Genomic DNA, 19,955 nt, shown 5'->3' with positions numbered 1-19,955 from the left:
CCCAACCTCGGTCCTCTCTGTACACACTAGTAGAGATATCTACAGATGGATCGGGCAGCGTGTTGTCCATACATACTGGCCCTTATGCAGATCTGATTGCAGTACAAATTTGTTCTCAAAATGGACAAAACCATGCTGCACTGCAGGTGGGGCAGATGTAACAGGTGCAGAGAGAGTTAGATTTGTGTGAGTTATTTTGTTTCTGTGCAGGGTAAATACTGGCTGCATTTTTTTTACACTGCAATTTACATTTCAGTTTCAACACACCACACCAAAATGTAACTCTCTCTGCACATGTTACATCTGCCCCACCTGCAGTGCACATGGTTTTGTCCATTTGAGAAGGATTTTGCCTTTGCAAGTGAACCAGAATAACCCCCTTAGGCCCTTATTCAGATCTGATCATAGTACAAATTATTTCTCAAACTGGGCAGAACCATGTGCACTGCAGGTGGGGCAGATGTAACATGTGCAGAGAGAGTGTTACATTTGGGTGGGGTGTGTTGAAACTGAAATCTAAATTGCAGTGTAAAAAAAATGCAGCCGGTATTTACCCTGCACAGGAACAAAATAACTCACACAAATCTAACTCTCTCTGCACGTCACATGCTCACATCATGTGTGTCATCAAAATAGACCCAAATCTGATAAATCCCAATAACAAAAGCCAACAAAATGCAAAAACACAGAAAAATTTGACACCAAAGCAAAAGAAAAAACATTAATTGTCATTTTCAGAGATACAGTAATATTATTATTGTGTGGCTATATAATACATCTGTGGCACCATGCATACTGCAATTCAGGTCTGTTGCACTCTGTGTCACCCCACACAGCACTGTCACCCCACACAGCACTGTGTCACCACCCCGTTCAGCACTGCGTCACCCTTCTCAACACTGTGTCACCCCCCTGCTCAACACTGCGTTTTCCCTCTCAGCACTGCGTCATCCTCCTCAACACTGCGTCATCCCCGCTCAGCACTGTGTCACCCCGCTCAACACTGCGTCATCCCTCTCAGCACTGCGTCATCCTCCTCAACACTGCGCCATCCCTCTCAGCACTGCGTCATCCTCCTCAGCACTGCGGCAGCTCTCTCAGCACTGCGGCAGCTCTCTCAGCACTGCGGCAGCTCTCTCAGCACTGCGGCAGCTCTCAGCACTGCTTCATCCCACTCGCAGATCACTGTCACATAGGGCCAGATGTACTAAGCTTGAAAAGTGATAAAATGGAGAGTGATAAACCACCAGCCAATCAGCTCCTACCTGCCATGTCACAGGCTGTGTTTGGAAAATGTCAGGTAGGAGCTGATTGGTTGGTGGTTTATCACTATCCATTTTATCACTTTCAGGGCTTAGTACATCTCACCCATAGTCTGATCATTTGTAAAGATGAGAACACCAAATAAATTTTGGATTACTCTAATCTAGCACTTGGCGCTCCTGCTTACCGCATATCCCCCATGCGCTCAGCACTCCTGCTTACCGCGTACACCCCATACACTCAGCACTCCTGCTCACTGCATATACACCAAGCACTTAGCACTCCTGCTTACCACGTACCCCCCATACACTCAGCACTCCTGCTTACCACGTACACCCCATACACTCAGCACTCCTGCTTACACGTACACCCCATACACTCAGCACTCCTGCTTACCACGTACACCCCATACACTCAGCACTCCTGCTTACTGCGTACACCCCATACACTCAGCACTCCTGCTTACCGCATATCCCCCATGCGCTCAGCACTCCTGCTTACCGCGTACACCCCATACACTCAGCACTCCTGCTCACTGCATATACACCAAGCACTCAGCACTCCTGCTTACCACGTACACCCCATACACTCAGCACTCCTGCTTACCACGTACACCCCATACACTCAGCACTCCTGCTTACTGCGTACACCCCATACACTCAGCACTCCTGCTTACCGCATATCCCCCATGCGCTCAGCTCTCCTGCTTACCACATACACCCCATACACTCAGCTCTCCTGCTTACCGCGTACACCCCATGCACTCATGCTTACTGCGTACACACCAAGCATTCAGCACTCCTCGCCGCATACACTCAGCACTCCTGCTTACTAAATACACCCCATACATTCAGCACTCCTGCTCACCACGTACACCCCATACACACAGCACTCCTGCTCACCACGTACACCCCATACACTCAGCACTCCTGCAAACCATGTACACCCCATACATTCAGCACTCCTGCTCACCGCATACACCCCATGCACTCATCACTCCTGCTCACCGCATACACCCCATGCACTCAGCAATCCAGCTTACCGCATACACCCCATGCACTCAGCACTCCTGCTCACTGCATACACCCCATGCACTCAGCACTCCTGCTCACCTGCGACAGATGCTAATAGTGAGCTTACCTTTATCTTTGTCTGTTCCATTCCTGTCATTCAATGTAATCCTTGCATTTTTAAAGCTGAAGTTGCTGATGATGAGGCAGATCCCCCGGGTGTGACTGCTCATGTTGTACAACTCAGCTGAAGGCTAAAATGCAAATCACAGACACAGAATTGGACATTCCACGGTTACAACTCGCCACGACCCAGCCACATAAATCTTCTATCTTCAAAAACCGCTGCATACAAAATTATTATACACAACAAATATATATTATTTTTTACTTGGACATTCATCTAAATGGAAGAAAAGGCCACATACACACACAAACACATACACACACACACACACACACACACACACATACATACATACACACACAAATACATACATACATACATACACACACTCCATAGTAGTAGTAGTAGTTCGATTATTTATAAGGCGCCACAAAGTGTCCGCAGCGCCGTACATAGCAAACAAAAAAACAAATTACAAAGTAACGTACAGGGTGTGTTGATAAAATACAGCATAAATAGGGGTATAAAGACTTGGGGGTGATACACTGCGCTCACTTCTGTGTTGGTGTATTCTCTAGGCGCTGCCAAGCTGTTTAAGGGTTTTCGGTCCCTTATGGATTAGAAATACTTGTTCCCTGTAGTGGGAATTTTTTCTCAGCCGGGGACACACTGCAGGGGACCCCCTTTAGGCGTATCAGAAACACCAAGTAAATTTCCCACCCAAACAAATTAACATTTTAACCCTCACCACACATTAAAATACCAATATAAATAAATCTATTTACATAGACTCTATATTCTCCATCTCTTCATTTCTACCTTATTCCACACCGCAAACCAGATTAGGCAGCGCCAAAGCCCAACCAAACAAGTATAAATAGGGGTATAGCTGGTAGAGAAGTCTTGGACACGGGAGTGGGAGGAGGTGATTAGGTGAGAGGTCAGGCGGCGGAGCGAAGAGGACGGGAGGGAGTGTGGATAGAGATCAGTGAAGAACGGTAAGGAGCGGTGGAGGAGGAGAGAGCCTTGTAGGTGGTGGTGAGGAGTTTAAAGAGAACTCGGAAAGGAATGGGGAGCCAGTGAAGAGATAGACAGAGGGGGGAGGTGGAGGTAGAGTGGCGGGAGAGGAAGATGAGCCTAGCAGCAGCGTTAAGAACGGATTGGAGAGGTTCGAGGCGGGTGAGAGGTAGCCCAGAGAGAAGGATGTTGCAGTAGTCAAGGCGGGAGATGACAAGAGAGTGAATGAGAATTTTGGTCGCATCAGTGGAGAGGAATGGTCTGATGCGTGAGATGTTGCGGAGGTGAAAGCGGCAAAACTCCATAGAAAAAGACTGAGTTGTTTATCAATTGTATGTTTTCTGTGGTTTCTGTCATTGATAGAGATAATTCTATTATAACTGCTGCTCTCTGACTGGCTGTCCTCCCACCTCTCTGACCACTCCCCCCCCCCCCCCCACTGACAGTAGGTGTCTGCTAAAGCTTTGTCCTCTGTTTCTCTCTCTGTAGGGGGCCCATTTATCATTTAATATTTGAGGCTAATTCATTGAAAAACACCCTTTTTCCAGGGTTAGCTGAAAATATTATAAGTATCGCTGGCGTGTAAGTAGAAGGGACCGCAGCAGGAATCTGATATCTGCTGGGATCCCTCTATAACCGCCCGCAGTCGTGTTTCGAAGCATTCTGGATATCGGGTCCCGCGACTACAGCCAATGTTGAATTTTAGGAAAGCGAACTTTACATTTTTCAGGGAATCCTTAAATGAAATGGAGTGGGAAGTTTTATTTGTCGGGAAAAATGCAGAGGAAATGTGGGAAATCCTAAAATATTTGCTAGAAACTCCAACTATTAAATATATACTAAAATCAATATGGGTAAAATCAAGAGGAAAAAGCCAACTTGGTTGGACGAAAAAGTAAGGACAGCAATAAGATAAGAGCATTTAAAATGTATAAGGCTAATGGGAATGAGGGGGCAATCATTAAGTATAAAGCACTGGTGTAACCAGGGCTCTGCAGCCCAAGCGGTGGCAGGGGGGAGCAGGCTCCATAGGGGCGCAGGGTCCCAGCGCTGTAACCTGTGGAAGCCAGAGGACGGATACTGCAGTCCGCAGTGTCTGGGAAGCGCTGAGTGAGCAGACACTGTGGACAGCGGTGGCAGAATTTTACATTTCAAAAGAAAGGCCGGCTGCTGATTGGCTGAGAGTGCTCTCTCTCTCAGCCAATCAGCAGCCTATCTTTTGAATTTTAAAATTCTGCCACCGCTGTCCACAGTGTCCGCTCACTCAGTGCTTCCCGGACACTCATTTTCATCTGGTAAGGTGCCTAAGGACTGGAGAATAGCTGCTTTGTGAGCCAACCAGAATCAGGGTCTAGGAACTGAAATGTAATCATGCCGCTTTATAATGCACTGGTTAGACCGCATCTAGAATATGGGGTTCAATGGACGTCATAGAACTGGAAAAAGTCCAAAGAAGAGCAACAAAGATAATAAAAGGGTTGGAGAAATGAAGCTATGGAGACAGGTGGACAAATTGGGGTTGTTTATGCTGGAAAAAAGACGTGTAAGGGAAGACATGCTCAACATGTACAACTACATCAGGGGCCAATCTCTCTTCGCCATCTTTGCTCTGAGTGAGGATCCTAGGACACGTGGCCATACGTTTAGATTAGGAGAGAAGAAGATTTTGTCCCGGTAGAAGGAAAAACTTTTTCATGATCAGGGCAGTTATATTATAGAAGTCTCTTCCTGGAAAGGTGGTGTCGGCAGATGGAGAGATGGTGCCAGAAGATAGAGACATGGTGTCGGCAGATGGAGAGATGGCGTCGGCAGATGGAGAGATGGTGCCAGAAGATAGAGACATGGTGTCGGCAGATGGAGAGATGGTGTCGGTAGATGGAGAGGTGGTGTCGGCAGATGGAGAGAGGATGTCTGCAGATGGAGAGATGATGTCGGCAGATGGAGAGATGGTGTCGGCAGATAAAGAGGTGGTGTCGGCAGATGGAGAGATGGTGTCGGTAGATGGAGAGGTGGTGTCGGCAGATGGAGAGGTGGTGTCGGCAGATGGAGAGGTGGTGTCGGCAGATGGAGAGATGGTGTCGGTAGATGGAGAGATGGTGTCGGCAGATAAAGAGGTGGTGTCGGCAGATGGAGAGGTGATGTCGGCAGATGGAGAGATGGTGTCGGTAGATGGAGAGGTGGTGTCGGCAGATGGAGAGGTGATGTCGGCAGATGGAGAGGTGATGTCGGCAGATGGAGAGATGGTGTCGGCAGACACAAATACATTAAAACTAAAGTTGGACAAACATCTATTGGGTAAAAACATCCAGGGGTACAAACAGCAATCATAATCTGTCTATAATTATATCACAGTTATATAAGGGATGTAGCAATATATCTTACTCTGTAACCAAAGGTTGAACTCGATGGACGCAAAGTATTATTCCTCCTTAACTACTATGTGAGTTGGTGGTAGCCCATTGTAGCTAATGGGCTACACACCACACTGCCGGCAGGGCAATGCTGTCAGAATGATCAGCTTTGGGTCAGCACTTACCGTGCAGACCCCCCGTCATCGCAGGGAGGGGCTCCTGACCCTACGTGTGCAGGAGGATGCATCCCGCTGATACCATCACATATTGCAGATTGCATTGTATATGTGATCCTTAGTAAATGGGCCCCACGGTGAGTTTCCAATATCACCTCTATGCTGGTGTCACTCAGACCTTTTCTCACGCAGAATGCTACTAATCCTCTCTCATCCACTCTCTGGTCATCTCCAGCCTGGACTACTGGTACAGATACAGCCATCTTCATCGGCTGTCCCAGTGATACATTTCTCACACGCTCACTTGCCCATTGCCGAGAATAGGGAGCGCAAGCATCTGAGACGCACGAACGCCGTTTTATTTATTTATTTTTCTAAAAAAAAAAAAAAAAAACGCCCCCCCCCGCCCGCCCCAAGCTGAACGAGCCGGGGCTAGTTTAAAAAAAATCAGGGACCCACTGATATAGGGCTCCGCTGATTTTTAAAAACCAGCCCCAGGCTCCAGAGCCGGGTCTGGTTCGCAAAATACGGGGGACAAAATGACTAGGGGTCCCCCATATTTTAAGAACCAGTCCCAGGCCCAACCAGCCAGCAGGATAATGCCACAGCCGGGGGGATACTTTTTATACAAGTCCCCCCGGCCAAAGCATTAACCCTACCGACCAGTCAGCCTGGCCAGGGGTCCTGGGGAAGTGGGGACCCCCCAGGCTTTAGCCTGGCCAGGCTGAAGCCTGGTGCTGTCCTCGATGCCCCTGGGCGGTGGGCATCGAGCTGATAAAATGGTGTAAAAAATAGAATTAAAAACTGTTGTCTTAACTGTTGTCTTATACTGTGGAGTTTTGAGTCCCAGCAAGCCTCCCCTGCATGCTGGGACGTGGAGAACCACAAGTCATGCGGGGCAATAAAGGGCTCGCTGGCACGCTGGTAGTTCCACAGTAAAATAAATAGTTAAATAACCACACTGAAACCCATGAAAAATGAAAGTTTAATACATACATAACACATACATACTGATACTTACCTTTCTTGAGCCCGTAGGTAGCCCGGTACCCTCTCCTCCGAATGATTCTATTGGCCGCCTAGCGGCCAATCAGGAGCCAAGAAAATCAGCTTTGTATTCTTATTCGTCTTCGTATTCTTAGTAAATTTCCCAGAGTGTATTCTGCAGATGGAGCGTTAGAGAAATGACCAATATGGTCACCGGCTGCAAATGTGACTACGGAGGGGCGATTCCTGACCCCATAGCAGTACACAGTATTATTATCCCAATAACATGACAAAATACACACATACACTTACTGTACACACACGTACACACAAATTCAGCTTACCTCAGGGTGATCTACACAAGTTTTGCTTCCTTGTGAAAGATTGGTGCCAGGTTCTAGATCTGGAACAATAATCAGGCAGAGAAATGAATGGATCAGGAAAGGATCTCACTGACCCTGACATTTCAGCCTCCCCATTGCTGCAGCAGCTCAGCCCAGTCATTGGGCACCAATGGGTTCTGAAGCAGCTCAGTCTCCATCACTGGCAGGGCCTGAGTAAAAGTCCCAGGTGCCCTAGGCTAATACACATGTAGCCCCCCTTGTAAAGCTGCTAACACATGTGTATAGGTGCTCAGGGACTCACCAGTTATACTGCCCATGTGCATGTAAAGCTGTTATACACACGTGTATGGATGCTCAGGGACTCGCCAGTCATACTGCCCATGTGCATGTAATGCTGCTATATACACGTGTATGGGCGCTCAGGGACTCACCAGTCATACTGCCTATGTACATGTAATGCTGCTATACACACGTGTATGGGCGCTCAGGGACTCGCCAGTCATACTGCTCATGTGCATGCAATGCTGCTATACACACGTGTATGGGCGCTCAGGGACTCCCCAGTCATACTGCCCATGTGCATGTAATGCTGTTATACACATGTGTATGGGCGCTCAGGGACTCGCCAGTCATACTGCCCATGTACATGTAATGCTGCTATATACACGTGTATGGGCGCTCAGGGACTCACCAGTCATACTGCCCATGTACATGTACTGCTGCTATACACACACGTGTAGGGGTGTTTAGGGACTCGCCAGTCATACTGCCCATGTGCATGTAATGCTGCTATATACACGTGTATGGGCGCTCAGGGACTCACCAGTCATACTGCCCATGTGCATGTAATGCTGCTGTACACACGTGTATGGGCGCTCAGGGACTCGCCAGTCATACTGCCCATGTGCATGTAATACTGTTATACACACGTGTATGGGCGCTCAGGGACTCGCCAGTCATACTGCCCATGTGCATGTAATGCTGCTATATACACGTGTATGGGCGCTCAGGGACTCACCAGTCATACTGCCCATGTGCATGTAATGCTGCTGTACACACGTGTATGGGCGCTCAGGGACTCGCCAGTCATACTGCCCATGTGCATGTAATGCTGCTATACACATGTGTGTGGGTGCTCAGGGACTCGCCAGTCATACTGCCCATGTGCATGTAATGCTGCTATACACATGTGTACGGGCACTCCGGGACTCACCAGTCATACTGCCCATGTACATGTAATGCTGCTATACACACGTATATAGGTGCTCAGAGACTCACCAGTCATACTACCCATGTGCATGTAATGCTGCTATGGATCCGATATGATTTCCCGGCGGTCGGAATCCCGACACTGGAATCCCGACCGCTGAAATCCCGACAAGGGGGGGACATGGATCGCCCCCCCTTGCGGGCTCGCTGCGCTCGCCACGCAGCGGGCCCGGTGCCTCGCTACGCTCGGCACGCTATTTTATTCTCCCTCTATGGGTGTCGTGGACACCCACGGAGGGAGAAAGTTTCGGGATTTCGGCGGTCGGGATTCCAGTGTCGGGATTCCGACCGCCGGGATCCCGACCGCCGGGAAATTAACCGCATCCCGCTGCTATACACACGTGTATGGGCACTCAGGGACTCGCCAGTCATACTGTCCATGTGCATGTAATGCTGCTATACACACACGTGTGTGGGTGCTCAGGGACTCGCCATTCATACTGCCCATGTGCATGTAATGCTGCTATACACACACGTGTGTGGGTGCTCAGGGACTCGCCAGTCATACTGCCCATGTGCATGTAATGCTGCTATACACACGTGTATGGGCGCTCAGGGACTCGCCAGTCATACTGCCCATGTGCATGTAATGCTGCTATACACACACGTGTGTGGGTGCTCAGGGACTCGCCAGTCATACTGCCCATGTGCATGTAATGCTGCTATACACATGTGTACAGGCGCTCAGGGACTCACCAGTCATACTGCCCATGTGCATGTAATGCTGCTATATACACGTATATAGGTGCTCAGAGACTCACCAGTCATACTACCCATGTGCATGTAATGCTGCTATACACACACATGTATGGGCGCTCAGGGACTCACCAGTCATACTGCCCATGTGCATGTAATGCTGCTATATACACGTGTATGGGCGCTCAGGGACTCACCAGTCATACTGCCCATGTGCATGTTATGCTGCTAAACACACGTGTATGGGCGCTCAGGGACTCGCCAGTCATACTGCCCATGTGCATGTAATGCTGCTAAACTCACGTGTATGGGCGCTCAGGGACTCGCCAGTCATACTGCCCATGTGCATGTAATGCTGCTAAACACACGTGTATGGGCGCTCAGGGACTCGCCAGTCATACTGCCCATGTGCATGTAATGCTGCTAAACCCACGTGTATGGGCGCTCAGGGACTCACCAGTCATACTGCCCATGTGCAGGTAATGCTGCTATACACTTGTATGGGCGCTCAGGGACTCACCAGTTATACTGCCCATGTACATGTAATGCTGCTGTACACACGTGTATGGGCACTCAGGAACTTACCAGTCATACTGCCCATGTACGTGTAATACTGCTATACACGAGTGTATGGATGCTCAGGCACTCACCAGTCATACTGCCCATGTGCATGTAAAGCTGTTATACACACGTGTATGGGCGCTCAGGGACTCCCCTGTCACACCGCCCATGTGCATGCAATGCGGCTATACACACGTGTATGGGCGCTCAGGGACTCCCCAGTCATACTGCCCATGTGCATGTAATGCTGTTATACACATGTGTATGGGCGCTCAGGGACTCGCCAGTCATACTGCCCATGTACATGTAATGCTGCTAAACACACGTGTATGGACGCTCAGGGACTCACCAGTCATACTGCCCATGTGCATGTAATGCTGCTATACACAGGTGTATGGGCGCTCAGGGACTCACCAGTCATACTGCCCATGTACATGTAATGCTGCTATACACACGTGTATGGGCGCTCAGAGATTCGCCAGTCATACTGCCCATGTGCATATAATGCTGCTATACACACGTGTATGGGCGCTCAGGGACTCACCAGTCATACTGCCCATGTACATGTAATGCTGCTGTACACACGTGTGTGGGCACTCAGGGACTCACCAGTCATACTACCCATGTGCATGTAATGCTGCTATACACACGTGTATGGATGCTCAGGGACTCGCCAGTCATACTGCCCATGTGCATGTAATGCTGCTATACACACGTGTATGGGCGCTCAGGGACTCGCCAGTCATACTGCCCATGTGCATGTAATGCTTCTATACACACGTGTATGGGCGCTCAGAGACTATCCAGTCATACTGCCCATGTGCATGTAATGCTGCTATACACACGTGTATGGGCGCTCAGGGACTCGCCAGTCATACTTCCCATGTACATGTAATGCCGCTATACACATGTGTACAGGCGCTCAGGGACTCACCAGTCATACTGCCCATGTGCATGTAATGCTGCTATATACACGTATATAGGTGCTCAGAGACTCACCAGTCATACTACCCATGTGCATGTTATGCAGCTATACACACACGTGTATGGGCGCTCAGGGACTCGCCAGTCATACTGCCCATGTGCATGTAATGCTGCTATACACACACGTGTGTGGGTGCTCAGGGACTCGCCAGTCATACTGCCCATGTGCATGTAATGCTGCTATACACACACGTGTATGGGCGCTCAGGGACTCGCCAGTCATACTGCCCATGTGCATGTAATGCTGCTATACACACGTGTGCGGGTGCTCAGGGACTCGCCAGTCATACTGCCCATGTGCATGTAATGCTGCTATACACATGTGTACAGGCGCTCAGGGACTCACCAGTCATACTGCCCATGTGCATGTAATGCTGCTATATACACGTATATAGGTGCTCAGAGACTCACCAGTCATACTGCCCATGTACATGTAATGCTGCTATACACACGTGTATGGGCGCTCAGAGATTCACCAGTCATACTGCCCATGTGCATATAATGCTGCTATACACACGTGTATGGGCGCTCAGGGACTCACCAGTCATACTGCCCATGTACATGTAATGCTGCTGTACACACGTGTGTGGGCACTCAGGAACTCACCAGTCATACTACCCATGTGCATGTAATGCTGCTATACACACGTGTATGGGTGCTCAGGGACTCGCCAGTCATACTGCCCATGTGCATGTAATGCTGCTATACACACGTGTATGGGCGCTCAGGGACTCGCCAGTCATACTGCCCATGTGTATGTAATGCTTCTATACACACGTGTATGGGCGCTCAGAGACTATCCAGTCATACTGCCCATGTGCATGTAATGCTGCTATACACACGTGTATGGGCGCTCAGGGACTCGCCAGTCATACTTCCCATGTACATGTAATGCTGCTATACACATGTGTACAGGCGCTCAGGGACTCACCAGTCATACTGCCCATGTGCATGTAATGCTGCTATATACACGTATATAGGTGCTCAGAGACTCACCAGTCATACTACCCATGTGCATGTTATGCAGCTATACACACGTGTATGGGCGCTCAGGGACTCGCCAGTCATACTGCCCATGTGCATGTAATGCTGCTATACACACACGTGTGTGGGTGCTCAGGGACTCGCCAGTCATACTGCCCATGTGCATGTAATGCTGCTATACACACACGTGTATGGGCGCTCAGGGACTCGCCAGTCATACTGCCCATGTGCATGTAATGCTGCTATACACACGTGTGTGGGTGCTCAGGGACTCGCCAGTCATACTGCCCATGTGCATGTAATGCTGCTATACACATGTGTACAGGCGCTCAGGGACTCACCAGTCATACTGCCCATGTACATGTAATGCTGCTATATACACGTATATAGGTGCTCAGAGACTCACCAGTCATACTACCCATGTGCATGTAATGCTGCTATACACACACATGTATGGGCGCTCAGGGACTCGCCAGTCATACTGCCCATGTGCATGTAATGCTGCTATATACACGTGTATGGGCGCTCAGGGACTCACCAGTCATACTGCCCATGTACATGTAATGCTGCTATACACACGTGTATGGGCGCTCAGAGATTCGCCAGTCATACTGCCCATGTGCATGTAATGCTGCTATACACACGTGTATGGGCGCTCAGGGACTCACCAGTCATACTGCCCATGTACATGTAATGCTGCTGTACACACGTGTGTGGGCACTCAGGGACTCACCAGTCATACTGCCCATGTGCATGTAATGCTGTTATACACATGTGTATGGGCGCTCAGGGACTCGCCAGTCATACTGCCCATGTACATGTAATGCTGCTAAACACACGTGTATGGACGCTCAGGGACTCACCAGTCATACTGCCCATGTGCATGTAATGCTGCTATACACAGGTGTATGGGCGCTCAGGGACTCACCAGTCATACTGCCCATGTACATGTAATGCTGCTATACACACGTGTATGGGCGCTCAGAGATTCGCCAGTCATACTGCCCATGTGCATATAATGCTGCTATACACACGTGTATGGGCGCTCAGGGACTCACCAGTCATACTGCCCATGTACATGTAATGCTGCTGTACACACGTGTGTGGGCACTCAGGGACTCACCAGTCATACTACCCATGTGCATGTAATGCTGCTATACACACGTGTATGGGCGCTCAGGGACTCGCCAGTCATACTGCCCATGTGCATGTAATGCTGCTATACACACGTGTATGGGCGCTCAGGGACTCGCCAGTCATACTGCCCATGTGCATGTAATGCTTCTATACACACGTGTATGGGCGCTCAGAGACTATCCAGTCATACTGCCCATGTGCATGTAATGCTGCTATACACACGTGTATGGGCGCTCAGGGACTCGCCAGTCATACTTCCCATGTACATGTAATGCCGCTATACACATGTGTACAGGCGCTCAGGGACTCACCAGTCATACTGCCCATGTGCATGTAATGCTGCTATATACACGTATATAGGTGCTCAGAGACTCACCAGTCATACTACCCATGTGCATGTTATGCAGCTATACACACGTGTATGGGCGCTCAGGGACTCGCCAGTCATACTGCCCATGTGCATGTAATGCTGCTATACACACACGTGTGTGGGTGCTCAGGGACTCGCCAGTCATACTGCCCATGTGCATGTAATGCTGCTATACACACACGTGTATGGGCGCTCAGGGACTCGCCAGTCATACTGCCCATGTGCATGTAATGCTGCTATACACACGTGTGTGGGTGCTCAGGGACTCGCCAGTCATACTGCCCATGTGCATGTAATGCTGCTATACACATGTGTACAGGCGCTCAGGGACTCACCAGTCATACTGCCCATGTGCATGTAATGCTGCTATATACACGTATATAGGTGCTCAGAGACTCACCAGTCATACTGCCCATGTACATGTAATGCTGCTATACACACGTGTATGGGCGCTCAGAGATTCGCCAGTCATACTGCCCATGTGCATATAATGCTGCTATACACACGTGTATGGGCGCTCAGGGACTCACCAGTCATACTGCCCATGTACATGTAATGCTGCTGTACACACGTGTGTGGGCACTCAGGGACTCACCAGTCATACTACCCATGTGCATGTAATGCTGCTATACACACGTGTATGGGTGCTCAGGGACTCGCCAGTCATACTGCCCATGTGCATGTAATGCTGCTATACACACGTGTATGGGCGCTCAGGGACTCGCCAGTCATACTGCCCATGTGTATGTAATGCTTCTATACACACGTGTATGGGCGCTCAGAGACTATCCAGTCATACTGCCCATGTGCATGTAATGCTGCTATACACACGTGTATGGGCGCTCAGGGACTCGCCAGTCATACTTCCCATGTACATGTAATGCTGCTATACACATGTGTACAGGCGCTCAGGGACTCACCAGTCATACTGCCCATGTGCATGTAATGCTGCTATATACACGTATATAGGTGCTCAGAGACTCACCAGTCATACTACCCATGTGCATGTTATGCAGCTATACACACGTGTATGGGCGCTCAGGGACTCGCCAGTCATACTGCCCATGTGCATGTAATGCTGCTATACACACACGTGTGTGGGTGCTCAGGGACTCGCCAGTCATACTGCCCATGTGCATGTAATGCTGCTATACACACACGTGTATGGGCGCTCAGGGACTCGCCAGTCATACTGCCCATGTGCATGTAATGCTGCTATACACACGTGTGTGGGTGCTCAGGGACTCGCCAGTCATACTGCCCATGTGCATGTAATGCTGCTATACACATGTGTACAGGCGCTCAGGGACTCACCAGTCATACTGCCCATGTGCATGTAATGCTGCTATATACACGTATATAGGTGCTCAGAGACTCACCAGTCATACTACCCATGTGCATGTAATGCTGCTATACACACACATGTATGGGCGCTCAGGGACTCGCCAGTCATACTGCCCATGTGCATGTAATGCTGCTATATACACGTGTATGGGCGCTCAGGGACTCACCAGTCATACTGCCCATGTACATGTAATGCTGCTATACACACGTGTATGGGCGCTCAGAGATTCGCCAGTCATACTGCCCATGTGCATGTAATGCTGCTATACACACGTGTATGGGCGCTCAGGGACTCACCAGTCATACTGCCCATGTACATGTAATGCTGCTGTAAACACGTGTGTGGGCACTCAGGGACTCACCAGTCATACTGCCCATGTGCATGTAATGCTGCTATACACACGTGTATGGGCGCTCAGGGACTCGCCAGTCATACTGCCCATGTGAATGTTATGCTGCTAAACACACGTGTATGGGTGCTCAGGGACTCGCCAGTCATACTGCCCATGTGCATGTAATGCTGCTAAACTCACGTGTATGGGCGCTCAGGGACTCGCCAGTCATACTGCCCATGTGCATGTAATGCTGCTAAACACACGTGTATGGGTGCTCAGGGACTCGCCAGTCATACTGCCCATGTGCATGTAATGCTGCTAAACCCACGTGTATGGGCGCTCAGGGACTCACCAGTCATACTGCCCATGTGCAGGTAATGCTGCTATACACTTGTATGGGCGCTCAGGGACTCACCAGTTATACTGCCCATGTACATGTAATGCTGCTGTACACACGTGTATGGGCACTCAGGAACTTACCAGTCATACTGCCCATGTACGTGTAATACTGCTATACACGAGTGTATGGATGCTCAGGCACTCACCAGTCATACTGCCCATGTGCATGTAAAGCTGTTATACACACGTGTATGGGCGCTCAGGGACTCCCCTGTCATACCGCCCATGTGCATGCAATGCGGCTATACACACGTGTATGGGCGCTCAGGGACTCCCCAGTCATTCTGCCCATGTGCATGTAATGCTGTTATACACATGTGTATGGGCGCTCAGGGACTCGCCAGTCATACTGCCCATGTACATGTAATGCTGCTAAACACACGTGTATGGGCGCTCAGGGACGTACCAGTCATACTGCCCTTGTGCATGTAATGCTGCTATACACACATGTATGGGCGCTCAGGGACTCACCAGTCATACTGCCCATGTGCATGTAATGCTGCTAAACACACGTGTATGGGCGCTAAGGGACTCGCCAGTCATACTGCCCATGTGCATGTAATGCTGCTATACACACATGTATGGGTGCTCAGGGACTCACCAGTCATACTGCCCATGTACATGTAATGCTGCTATACACACACATGTATGGGCGCTCAGAGATTCGCCAGTCATACTGCCCATGTGCATATAATGCTGCTATACACACGTGTATGGGCGCTCAGGGACTCACCAGTCATACTGCCCATGTACATGTAATGCTGCTGTACACACGTGTGTGGGCACTCAGGGACTCACCAGTCATACTGCCCATGTGCATGTAATGCTGCTATACACACGTGTATGGGCGTTCAGGGACTCACCAGTCATACTGCCCATGTACATGTAATGCTGCTGTACACACGTGTGTGGGCACTCAGGGACTCACCAGTCATACTGCCCATGTGCATGTAATGCTGCTATACACAGGTGTATGGGCGCTCAGGGACGTACCAGTCATACTGCCCTTGTGCATGTAATGCTGCTATACACACATGTATGGGCGCTCAGGGACTCACCAGTCATACTGCCCATGTGCATGTAATGCTGCTAAACACACGTGTTTGGGTGCTAAGGGACTCGCCAGTCATACTGCCCATGTGCATGTAATGCTGCTATACACGTGTATGGGCGCTCAGGGACTCGCCAGTCATACTGCCCATGTGCATGTAATGCCGCTAAACACACGTGTATGGGCGCTCAGGGACTCGACAGTCATACTGCCCATGTGCATGTAATGCTGCTAAACACACGTGTATGGGCGCTCAGGGACTCGCCAGTCATACTGCCCATGTGCATGTAATGCTGCTAAACCCACGTGTATGGGCGCTCAGGGACTCACCAGTCATACTGCCCATGTGCAGGTAATGCTGCTATACACTTGTATGGGCGCTCAGGGACTCACCAGTTATACTGCCCATGTACATGTAATGCTGCTGTACACACGTGTATGGGCACTCAGGAACTCACCAGTCATACTGCCCATGTACGTGTAATACTGCTATACACGAGTGTATGGATGCTCAGGCACTCACCAGTCATACTGCCCATGTGCATGTAAAGCTGTTATACACACGTGTATGGGCGCTCAGGGACTCGCCAGTCATACTGCCCATGTGCATGTAATGCTGCTATACACACGTGTATGGGCGCTCAGGGACTCCCCTGTCATACCGCCCATGTGCATGCAATGCGGCTATACACACGTGTATGGGCGCTCAGGGACTCCCCAGTCATACTGCCCATGTGCATGTAATGCTGTTATACACATGTGTATGGGCGCTCAGGGACTCGCCAGTCATACTGCCCATGTACATGTAATGCTGCTAAACACACGTGTATGGACGCTCAGGGACTCGCCAGTCATACTGCCCATGTGCATGTAATGCTGCTAAACACACGTGTATGGGCGCTAAGGGACTCGCCAGTCATACTGCCCATGTTCATGTAATGCTGCTATACACACGTGTATGGGTGCTCAGGGACTCGCCAGTCACACTGACCATGTGCATGTAATGCTGCTATACACATGTGTATGGGCGCTCAGGGACTCACCAGTCATACTGCCCATGTGCATGTAATGTTGTTATACACAGGTGTATGGGCGCTCAGGGACTCACCAGTCATACTGCCCATGTGCATGTAATGCTGCTATACATACATGTATGGGCGCTCAGGGACTCACCAGTCATACTGCCCATGTGCATGTAATGCTGCTATACATACATGTATGGGCGCTCAGGGACTCGCCAGTCATACTGACCATGTACATGTAATGCTGCTATACACCCGTGTATGGGTGCTCAGGGACTCACCAGTCATACTGCCCATGTGCATGTAATGCTGCTATACACATGTGTATGGGCGCTCAGGGACTCACCAGTCATACTGACCATGTGCATGTAATGCTGCTATACACACGTGTACAGGTGCTCAGGGACTCGCCAGTCATACTGCCCATGTGCATGTAATGCTGCTATACACAGGTGTATGGGCGCTCAGGGACTCACCAGTCATACTGCCCATGTGCATGTAATGCTGCTAAACACACGTGTATGGGCGCTAAGGGACTCGCCAGTCATACTGCCCATGTGCATGTAATGCTGCTATACACACGTGTATGGGTGCTCAGGGACTCGCCAGTCACACTGACCATGTGCATGTAATGCTGCTATACACATGTGTATGGGCGCTCAGGGACTCACCAGTCATACTGCCCATGTGCATGTAATGTTGTTATACACAGGTGTATGGGCGCTCAGGGACTCACCAGTCATACTGCCCATGTGCATGTAATGCTGCTATACATACATGTATGGGCGCTCAGGGACTCGCCAGTCATACTGACCATGTACATGTAATGCTGCTATACACCCGTGTATGGGTGCTCAGGGACTCACCAGTCATACTGCCCATGTGCATGTAATGCTGCTATACACATGTGTATGGGCGCTCAGGGACTCACCAGTCATACTGACCATGTGCATGTAATGCTGCTATACATACGTGTACGGGTGCTCAGGGACTTACCAGTTATACTGCCCATGTGCATGTAATGCTGCTATACACACGTGGACTGTCACTCTTCCCGATAAGCGGGATGCGAGTGCATGTGCGCTATGTATCGATGCTTCCTGTGTAACATTTGTCACAATGAGACCTTGGCAGAGGTGACAATGGGGGGCAGTTAGGGCGTGCTGTCTGCTGTGGTACACATGCAGATATGTCGGTACTTGTGTATTAGCACGGCGCCCACGATTTTCATCGCAGTGCATCTCACCGCATCGCATGCAATATAGCGGCATGCGATGTGATGCAATTTTTAATTGTACAAGTACCCTGATGGGTGCTTACAATGTTAAATGCACCCCATTTTCAACACCACCCCCACTATTAACGACAACCTGAAGCGTGGCGAGCGCAGCGAGTCCGTGAGGGGCGGCGGTAGGCGTCCTCCGACCTTTTCATACCCCCACTATCCACGTCGGCGTTGAGTTTATTTTAGATAGTGTGGCGAGCGCAGCGAGCCGCCGAGCCCGAAGCGTGGCGAGCGGACATGAATTACTTTACATGTATTCCGCGTACACTCGCGGGGCTCGCTGCGTTTGCCACGCTTCAGGCTCGGTGGCTCACTGCGCTCGTCACATCTAAAATCAACTCCACGCCAACGTGGATAGTGAGGGTATGAAAAGGACGGAGGATGCGTAACGCTGCGCTCGCCACGCTTCGGGTTTGCGTTGATAGTGGGGGACGCGTTGCCAATGGGGGTGCATTTAACATTGTAAGCATTGTAAGCACCCATCAGCTTTTACAATTAAAAATCGCATCGCATCGCATGCCATTTGCTGGCATGCGATGCTATGCGATATTTAATTGTACATTCCGTTTAATTTAACGCGAATATCGCATCGCATACCACTAAATAGGGTATGCGATGGGCGCCGTGATAATACACAAGTACCGATATGTCTCTGGTCATACATGATTGGAGCAGGCACTTACACGGATGCTGTTACCATGTTACATACCTGTGTATTTTTCCTGATACCGCATGATTGTTTCCAGAAATTCTCTATCAAAGTTTCCGGATATTTCCATCAGGCAGCGCAGGTTTCTCTCGCTCAGGATCGCTTTCTTCTCCAGCTCGGTGAAGATGTCCCATACGCTCTGTAATGTACAGCGAGCGCAGGTCATGGTAAGCCTTGGAGAGAGATAAAGTACCAGCCCGGTTACCTGTGAGTATCGTATATACCAGTTACCGGTCAGGATGGTATATACAGGTCACCTGTCAGTATGGTATATGTGTGTATATACAGTATATGTATATATACTGTCTAATGCACCTTTGAAACGTCGGATTCTACATCCTATTGTCTCCTGGTCTTTACTGACTTACTCCGAGTGCCACCGTCCTACTCCCGTATATATATATATATATATATATATATATATATATATACATACATATATATATACATACATACACACACTCAAAAAATTTGAATATTGTGCAAAAATTAATTTATGCCAGTAATTCAACTTAAAAGGTGAAACGTGTATAT

The 19,955-nt window shown here is 49.6% G+C and overlaps 1 protein-coding gene across 1 annotated transcript in view; it reads right to left on the bottom strand.

Moving 5' to 3' along the window:
* The window catches only part of LOC146020745 (caspase-8-like), a 53,667-nt gene that overhangs the window by 2,979 nt on the left and 30,733 nt on the right, over window positions 1–19,955 (bottom strand). The window contains exons 3-5 of the mRNA XM_083154156.1: window positions 19,422–19,560; window positions 7,276–7,334; window positions 2,404–2,527 (exon numbers count right to left, since the gene is read on the bottom strand). Of these exons, the coding sequence (XP_083010282.1) occupies window positions 2,404–2,527; window positions 7,276–7,334; window positions 19,422–19,560 (322 nt within the window). The remainder of the gene's footprint in view (window positions 1–2,403; window positions 2,528–7,275; window positions 7,335–19,421; window positions 19,561–19,955) is intronic.

This window comes from Crinia signifera, chromosome 7 (genome assembly GCF_055691185.1).
Source record: "Crinia signifera chromosome 7, ASM5569118v1, whole genome shotgun sequence".
NCBI classification, from domain to species: Eukaryota; Metazoa; Chordata; class Amphibia; order Anura; family Myobatrachidae; genus Crinia; species Crinia signifera.
The sequence above is the reverse complement of the archived record's forward strand: the minus strand, read 5'-3'. Positions and strand labels throughout refer to the sequence as shown.